The sequence below is a fragment of the Tupaia chinensis genome, unplaced genomic scaffold (assembly GCF_000334495.1).
Source record: "Tupaia chinensis unplaced genomic scaffold, TupChi_1.0 Scaffold143728_1, whole genome shotgun sequence".
Lineage (NCBI taxonomy): Eukaryota > Metazoa > Chordata > Mammalia > Scandentia > Tupaiidae > Tupaia > Tupaia belangeri.
In genome coordinates this window covers 153,420-162,830 of record NW_006203577.1, presented here as the reverse complement: position 1 = coordinate 162,830, position 9,411 = coordinate 153,420, and the positions used below count along the sequence as shown (strand labels likewise).

General features: G+C 47.6%; 1 protein-coding gene across 1 annotated transcript in view; it reads right to left on the bottom strand.

Annotated features, from left to right (window-relative positions):
- Positions 1 to 3,588, bottom strand: part of HEBP1 (heme binding protein 1) — a 46,451-nt gene extending 42,863 nt beyond the window's left edge. Inside the window, exon 1 of the mRNA XM_006164784.2 lies at positions 3,391 to 3,588. Coding sequence (XP_006164846.1) covers positions 3,391 to 3,468 — 78 coding nt within the window. The 5' untranslated portion in view covers positions 3,469 to 3,588. The remainder of the gene's footprint in view (positions 1 to 3,390) is intronic.
- Positions 3,589 to 9,411: the final 5,823 nt, after the last annotated feature.

Below are 9,411 nucleotides of genomic sequence, written 5' to 3'. Positions count from 1 at the left end.
TGAGTCCCAGACCTGGTGGCTTGCTTTCTCACTTTCCCTCTGTGTCTCTCTCTGGTCAAATTAAAATAAATGAATAAATAAAATAAAAATTAAATAAATAATTTTTTTTAAAAAGACATGAACTACAATTTTTTTCTCAAGATTAGTTCCAAAGATGTTAAGTTGCCAGGGACCACCCAGCTAGTATGAGTGAAGCTAAGATGAGTTCTGACATCACGATATTACTATTATTTGTAGAGGTGCTAGTTTATGAAATATTTGAATGTTTTTAAAGTATGCAATATTTATGGTAACTCTGGGAGTAGATGGAAAAGGATTTTTTTTTTGTTTGTTTTGGAGAGGTTTTTGCTATAGGGCGTGTGTGCTTGCCAGAAAGACAGAGAGAGACAGAAAGTGAGAAATCACACCCTCCCCCCCGGGGGAACGGCCACGCCACAATCCCTTCTCCTCCATTTTCCTCTCGGGATCTTGGACACACATGCACACGCGCTTGGCATGAGTTTAAGCCACCGGGTCTGGGACTCGAACCACAGTCAACTACATGGGAGTCCAGCGACATAGCCATTATGCCAACTACTGGTCCCAAAAAGGACATTTTCATATCTATTTAACAGCTTCAGAAACTGATATTCATTTGTGGTAAGTGATTTGCTTCAGCCCGGTAGCACGATCTCATGTCCCATCGAACGTGAAGGGAACATGATGCTCCTTGGCGAGCTGCATTTATCCCTAGAGGCACCAAGTTAGCAGCAGGTAACGCTATATCCACAGGAACCTAACAGGAAACTACTAGAATACAGTCATGATGGGGGAATGTTCTGAAAAATGCATCATTAGGTTACTTCACTGTCGTGGGGACCACACGGTGCCCGCTTCCACAAACTTGGGTGGCACAGCCACAGAGGTCCCATGTTACAGCTGTCATGTGTTACTGTACTGAATACTGTAGGCAACTGTGACACCATGCTAAGTATTTTTGTATCTAAATATAGAAAAGGCACAGTTAGAATACTGTGTAAAAGATTAAAACAAGCCAAAAAAACTCACCTCAATAGGCGCTTACCATGAATGGAACTTGCAGGGCTAGAGGGTGCTCGGGGTGAGTCAGTGGACGACTGAGTGTGAAGGCCTAGGGCGCTGCTGAGCACTACCACACACTTCAGAAACTGCGGACTTAGGCTAGGACTTAGGCTACCCTCGATTTACAAATAAATACTTTCTCGTTGAATAATGAGTTAACCTTAGCTTGGTGTAATGTTTTTACTTCATAAACTTTTACATTTTTTAAACTTGTTACCTCTTCTGCAATAATGTCTTAAAATGCAAACATATTGTAGAGCTAACAAAAGTATTTTCTTTTCTTTTTTTTGGAGAGGTTTTTGCTATAGGGTGCGTGCGCTCGCCAGAAAGACAGAGAGAGACAGAAAGCGAGAAATCACCCCCAGGGGGGATGGCCACGCCGCAATCCCTTCTCCTCCATTCTCCTCTTGGGATCTTGGGCACACACGCACACGCGCCCGGCATGAGTTTAAGCCACCGGGTCCAGGACTCGAACTGCGGTCGACTACATGGGAGTCCAGCGACATAGCCATTACGCTAACTGCTGGTCCCAAGTATTTTCTTTTTTAAAGTTTTTGCTATAGGGCACAAGTGCTTGCTGGACACAGACAGAGACAGGGAAGAAAAGTGAGAAAGCACCTCCCGGGGGGATGGTCACGCTGCAATCCCTTCTCCATTCTCCTTTCGGGACTCTAGGCATGCACGAACTCATGCCTGGCATGTTTTTCAGGCTGTCAAGTTGGAAGTCAAACCAAACTGTTGGCCATGTGGGATCCAGCTGCCTGAACCTCAATGCCATCTACTGGCCCTCAGAAGTATTTTCTTTCTTTTTTTTCTTTTTTTGTTTTTAATTGACAGTAGGTGTGTGTGCTCCCCAGAGAGGCAGAAAAAGCACCATTCTATGGGGTGAATCCCTTCTCCTCCATTTCTGCATCCTGTCAGAACTTTGGGCATGCATGAACATGCACTTGGTGTGTTTTTGTAAGCTGCCAGGGCCAGGATTCGAACTTGGGTCAGCTGCATGGGATTCAGCCCCCTTAGCACTAGGCTACAGGTCTTCCTTCCTTCTTCCTCAACAAGGGATTCAGCCCCCTTAGCACTAGGCTACAGGCCTGCCTTCCTTCTTCTTCAACACTAGGCTAGGGGTAGCCTGCCTTCCTTCTGGTCTTTCTTCTTTCCTTGTCAGAGGACATGTGTGTTTGCCAGAGAAAGAGAGACAGGAAAAGTGACAAAAGTACCCCCAAGAGGCACAGTTCTGCTGAAATCCCTTCTCCTCCATTCCTCCCTCCATTTGGAATTTTGGGCACACACACACAAACATGCCAGGAGTGTTTTTTCAAGCTGCCAGGTCTGGGACTTGAACCAGCAGGTGGCTGTGTGGGCTCCAGGCATGTTAAGCACCATGCCATAGGCTGGAGCTGGCTTATTTTTTTAAACCCATATCCTATCACCTTTTTTGTTTGTTTTTTTTTTTAAGTTTTGGGGCCCGCAGTCTTTTCTCCCACATTGTCTTCTGTGGATTCGGCACATGTTGTGCATGTTTTTCAAGCTGTGGTCCCGGACTGGCATCAAGCAGTTGGCCATGTAGGATCCACCTGCTCTTAAACTTCATGCCACCTTGCGGCCGAGCCCTTTTTTTTCTTTTTTTTTAGATTTTTGTCATAGGATACCTGCACTTGCGGGAGAAAGAGACAGACAGGGAAAGTGAGAAATCACCCACCCTGCTTGGGGGTGGGGGGAGAGTGCCACACTGCAATCTCTTCTCCATCCCAAACTCCTCTTAGGATTTTAGGCGCACATGCACAGGGGGCCCAATGGGCACTGTATTTTTTCAAGCCCTTGGCCAGACTCCAACCGCCAGTCAGCCTAGTGGGATCCAGGGTCTTAACCCCCACGCTTGCGGTTGGCCCCAGATGTTTTCCTTTGTATTCAGCCTTCCTGCACTGCGGAGTTTCTGGCCAACAAGGACTCTGTCAGTCATTTCCGCAACGCGCTGTCCCTTGACAAAAAATGTTCAGAACGTTTACATGAAGGGGTGCATTCAACAGGCGGCGTCCAGCTCGCCAAGCTCGGGTTCTCCGCCCCAATCCACCTCTCCCCCCCCCCCCCCCGCCCCCCGTTATGCTCTCAGACCGGCTGCAAGGGACCTTTGACCCCCTGATCCTCAGCCCCACTCCCGCGCTGGGGGGGGGGCGCTCAAGACAGAAACCAGATCGCACGTGCCGAGGCACACTGCTGGCTTCCTGTCCCTCAGAACCGCCTCCAGTCGCGACCAGGGCGGGGGTAGGGTGGCAGTCCTCCTTCAGATCCTCGGCAGCCCTGCGGGCCTACCTTGTCCCCTTTGCTCAGGACCTGCCAAGGCCACGTCTCTACGCTCCCGAACAGCGAGTTCTTGATCACGCCCAGCATGCTGTCGCCGAAGGGGTCCGGACGCTCCTGCGGACGCGGGGCAGCCGCGGTGCAGGGGCGTGGAGCTGCGGGGCGAGTGTCGCGAGAGAAGCGAGCGGGGAGTCACCGGGCGGAGTCGCCTCGGGTCCCGCCCAGCGGAACCGCGCTCTGGAGAGGCCTGGAAGACGCAGAGAGAGCGAGGAAGCGCGGTGCTCCGCCTTCTTTGGGCTGCTCCCGGGGCGGTCCGGGAGGGTGCCGACCATTGACCCCTTCTTATGCAGAGTCTGACTTTGTTTTTTTTTTTTTTTTTTTTGGTGTGTGTGGGGGGTCAGAAAACATTCTCCCTCGAATGAGATTTAGGGAGCCGGAGTGGGAGTGGGGGAACTTCTTACAGTCTCCCTTTCCCCCACACACTCCATTTCTGCCCACCTCCGCATCCCCCCTTCTGTGCCTGGGCTGCACACTTCCGAGCCTCTGATCCCCGCACCCGAGGGCTCTGTCCTGGGCGGGTGCCCCAGCATCGGGGTCTTTGCGTCCTTCCCCACAAGCCGCTCCCCACACCTGCTTGCGGGGCCTCCACCTACAGAGACCCTCGACCACTCCTTGCCCTGCCCATCGCCCCTCATCTAAACAATCAAAAAAGCATCTCTTTTTTTTGGAGAGATTTTTGTTATAGAGCGCGTGGGCTCGCCAGAGAGACAGACAGAATGTGAAAAATGACCCCCCTCCCCAGAGAGGATGACCGCGATGCAATCCCTTCTCTCTATTCTCTTGGGATCTTGGGCACGCAGGCACAGACGCCAGGGCGAGTTTAAGCCCGCAAGTCCAGGATTCAAAAGGCAGACTACGAGGGGGTCCGAGGGGGTCCGGTGATCTATCCATTATGCCGTCTGCTGGTCCCAGAAAAAGCATCTTAACTAGTTTCCCATTAACCTCTTGCATTCCTATAGTACTTGCAATCCAAGATTATTCATGGCCTTCTAAAGTATGGTTTCACTTACTACTTGTTCAATGAAAAACTCTCCCCACCGATTTTATTACCATGGATTGAGTTGAGGGCCTGCTCTATGCCAAGCATTTTTGGGATATGGCCTCTACAGCTCACAGGACTGAAAAGGTTTTGTAGTCATTTAACAAAAATTTAACAAAGGAGGAAACTGAGGCTCAAAATAATTACGTAACTCTTGGGCAGTCAACAGCCAGCTCGCTGCCTGGTCAGGATTTGAACTGTGTGTGGTGTCAGTGTCCACATGCTGATTGCACCCGTCACACCCACCTTTTGCAGATAGGCATTTACATCCAGCACTGCTTTCTAGATAGTTACTCGGTGAGTTTCCACCTCTGTGCCACACTGATCACTCCATCAGGGTCGGATCGCCTCTGCCTCCCGCCTTGAAATGAGACTTTCTGACAGTATGCCTTGAACCCCCATCTCCAAGAGCACTGTCTGGTCGTGTCTGAACTACTAGATGCACGATTTAGTTGTCTGCCCACATGCAGATTCTGTGTGCACCTTTTACCCCCTGGCAACCTCATGATTTGAAATTTGACTACTGGTTTTTCTAACGTGGATGTTGCTCTGAAGCAAGGCTGGGGCGGCTGATCACCGACTGCACCCACAACTGGAGAACAGGGAGGCTGAACATGGGCTAGGCAGGGACAATCAATAACAGTGGAATGGATGACCTCTAGTTTTGCAGTAACAGATATGGACTTCATTAACTACGCCTAAAAAGGATTCACTTTTTGGCAGGTATTTGTTCACTGCTGTAAAATAAATTGCCATGCAGTTCCTTCATATTCCTTGATTCTAGAGTGATACTGATTATAAGAGCCTATATTTCTCCTGCTTGCAGCCACATCTCCTTTATTACGAACTAATATCTTTAAGGGCAAAGATCTTTTTCTTAAGGAAAAAAATTTCCCTTACTAGCCACACCTGGAGGTTGCATAATAAATGTGGAATGATTAACAACAATTTTTTTTTTTTTGGAGAGGTTTTTGCTATAGTGTGCATGTGCTTGCCAGAAAGACAGAGACAGAGAGACAGAAAGCTAGAAATCTAGAAATACCCCCCCCCCAGGGGTATGGCCACGCCACAATCCCTTCTCCTCCATTCTCCTCTCAGGATCTTGAGCATGCGCGCACATGCACCCAGAGTGAGTTTAAGCCACCGGGTCCGGGACTCGAACCGCGGGTCGACTACATGGGAGTTCAGCGACATAGCCGTTACACCAACTGTTGGTCCCATTAACAAATTTTAATATTAAATCTAATTATCTACTGCAGTCACAAAACTAGGAACAGTGAAATTGTACGTGGTGCCTGCTTACCTAGACTGACTCCATCTTGTTAAAATAAAAAACTGGTTTTCTCTCAGCCTGATACTCTGAAAATTTTCACAGAACTCCAAGGAGACAAATGGCTAACCTGGAGCTTGGAACACTGAGGGATGCCTTTCCCGGCCTCAAGCTGAAACTCCTGTCTTCGAAGATGGATCATTTGATTGTATCCCTCAGCTAAGACCGAAACTTCTGTCCCAAAGACAAATTATTTGATTGTGACCCAGCTAAAAATTAACCCGAGCTATGTTTTCCTACGCTTCTCTATCAATGGCTGTAAGCCACACAGCATCCTCCTTCTCCTATAAAAACAGCTCTAAATCGAATGACCGATCAAAGATATTCTTTCGTGTCTTCCTGGTGGAGCCACGCTGTGATACATTTTCCTTTCCTTTCTCATCAACAATTTTGCCTCTTCTGTTTTGTTGAGAAGCGAATGATTTAACCTGTTTTGAGTTTCCCTACTCTTGGTGTAAAGACCCTCGTCTAACAACAAAATGGGGAATAAAAAACATTTGGGAGTTAGAAGACACTGGGTCAGAAGATCTGATTCCAATCTAGCACAATGGATGGCTGTGATGGTATTTCTCCCGCACAGTTCCTAACCCCCGCAGGGCTCAGTTTCTACAGATGCGATGTTAAGGTAATTAATGTCACCTCACAGTGCAGTTGAGATGATGAAAGGCACTTAGGAATATTTTAAGAATAACGTATTAGGATGAAGCAGAATGCTCTCTCTTTTTTTTTTTTTTTGGAGAGATTTTCACTGTAGGGCGCATGCGCTCGCCAGACAGACAGAGAGAGACATAGAGACAGAAAGCGAGAAATCACCCCCCAGGGGGGATGGTCACGCCGCAATCCCTTCTCCTCCATTCTCCTCTCGGGATCTTGGGCACGCACGCACATGCGCCTGGCGTGAGTGTTAAGCCACCGGGTCCGGGACACGAACCGCGGTCGACTACGTGGGAGTCCAGCGACATAGCCATTAGGCTAACTGCTGGTTCCCAGAATGCTCTCTTGAGAGAGCACTGTGCTCAGACACTAGTAACGGCTCACCTGATCCTCTTTGGCCAAGTTTACTGTGTTACCAGGAACTGAACACTACTGCTTCCAGAGCATTGCATGGATGTGTCATGTTCAAGTGCAGATTGTTTGGTGTTCTCTCTTCCTTCCTTCCTTGCCAGAGAGAAACAGAGACAGAGGAGAAAGCAGCTTCCATGGGGAATGGTCACACTGCAGTTCCTTCTCCATTGCTTTCTGTTTTTGAGATTTTGGGCCTGCATGCACATTTGCCCAGTGTTTCTCAAGCTGTCTGGTCTGGGACTCAAACCCTGAGGTTGGCAACGAGGGATCCAGCGACCTTAATCACCAGGCCATGGAGCTGGGTCTTGGTGTTTTTCTTCATCTAAAGACCGTGATGTGTTGTGAGATAGTTCCTTTTTCAATTTACTAGGTATTTTCATTGAATGATAATATTCCAGCCAAATTGCAAGTTATAAAGCTTTGCTGATCTTACAAAGCCAGCACAAAATGAGAGCCAGCCCCTGGGGCATGTAGTCAGCCCCACCAGCACCATGGCCGGGTGGAAATGGCAACACGTCCGCTGACCCTGGAAAGCGAGGGTCTTTGATACTAGTAAGAGGGTTCCAATAGGTATAAGTCATTCTGAAAGAGTTTACAGTGGGCAGAGACCGCAGAGACGAGTCTCATGGAGAGAGGGAGGGGACAGGATTGGGTGAAAGCCTGTTAGCATTATTGTGTATGTGCTCTATACACAAGACGTTATATACTTTGTTTATACAGTAATTATAAGAATAACATATGATTAGGAGGCAGAATTTGGTATGAGAGGGATCATGATAACACTCATCCAAGACTAGGTATGAGCCCGTAAGCCTCATCTAAGTGTTCTATTTGAGCTATGTCACTTAACCTTCATGATAACCTTGAAGTCGGCAGATGAGGAAGCTACGTAATGTAGCCTAGAGCAGGCAGCTAGTAAAGGTGAGGGCAGGGTTCCAGCAGAGGTACTGAAGGTCCAGAGCCTTGATGCTCTAAAGGAGACTCTAAGTACCCAGGGATGTAGGACATGGAGTGTAAGCCAAGCTCCCACAGAGGTGCCAAAGTCCACTTTGAGGAAACAGACTTTAAAGGAAATTCTCCTTTTGGATATAGATGATAATACCCTCTCTGCAAAAAGTGTTCATGAAACCAACATGCTTTCCTGAGTCAGCAGAGTTTGGTGGCCAGTCTCAGAGGAGATTTGACGAGCGAAGAAGGTTCCAGTTCTTTGTGGTTACCTTTGGCTGGCCTTGATTCTTACTTTTATTCTTCTTTTGAGTTAAAGCTCAAAAACATATTTTTCATTGAGGGTGTGCCGTTGTGGACAATCTTTATCCCCAAGAAGGACTGAGTCATGGAACCTTTGTTCCATTGTTGTATTCTATTATAGCCAGGTGCTAAAGAAAAAAAAGAAAATTATGACACTTGCTGTAGATGTTAGTTAGCAAGTAAGGAAGGTAAGAAGGTAGACTTTATTCACAGTGGGACTATCTTATGTGAAGGGAAAGTTTATCTGGAAAAGAAATTGCTATATGAAATTTTTTAAAAAGTAGGACCAGCAGATGACATAATGGTTATGTCGCTGGACTCCCATATAGTCGACTAGGGTTCAAGTTTTGGACCCAGAAGCTTAAAACTCACATCAAGCATGTGTATGTGCATGCCCAAAATCCTGAGAGGAGAATGGAGGAGAAGGGATTGTGGCATGGCCATCCCCCCCCGGGGGGGGGTAATTTCTCTCTTTCTGTCTCTCTGTCTCTCTCTGTCTTTCCGGTGAGTGCATGTGCCCTATAGCAAAAATCTCTCTTAAAAAGAAAGAAAGAAAGAAATTGCCATACAAAATTTTTTAAGAAGTGGGACCAGGAGATGGCATAATGGTTATATCACTGGACTTCCACATAGTTGACCATGGTTCAAGTCCCAGACCCAGCAGCTTAAAATTCATGTTGGGCACAATTGCGTGTGTGCCCAAGATACTGAGAGGAGAATGGAGGAGAAGAGATGGCAGCGTGTCCATCCCTCCTGGGTGGTGATTTCTTGCTTTCTGTCTTTCTGTCTCTCTGTTGAGCACATGCATCCTACAGAAAAAACTCTTAAAAAAAAAAAAAAGTACAGAAAAAAATAAGGGCCAGGGGCCAACAGGTGGCATAGTGGTTAAGGTGCTGAACTCCCATATGGTCGACTGTGGTTTGAGTCCCGGTCCTGGGCGCTTGAAACTCATGTTGGGCTTGTGTGTGTGAGAGGTTTTCCTCTCAAAAGCCTGAGAGGAAACTGGAGGAGAAGGGATTGAAGTGTGGCCATCCACCCGGAGGGTGATTGCACTTCCTGTTTCTGTCTTTCTGGTGAGCCTACGTGCCCTATAGCAAAAATCTCTCTCAAGAAAAGAAAGGCCACATAATTGTGGGGACGAGGAGGTGGCTGACCAGCCTGTATACCGGTTATGTCTGGTTGCTCTCTGTTGACTACGTGACAGTTGACAATATGACTGACTGTTGTGACCGTCACAAGATGTTTTTTCTCCAGATTGTTCCAGGTTTGCAGTTTCCCTTAGGCTGATCAC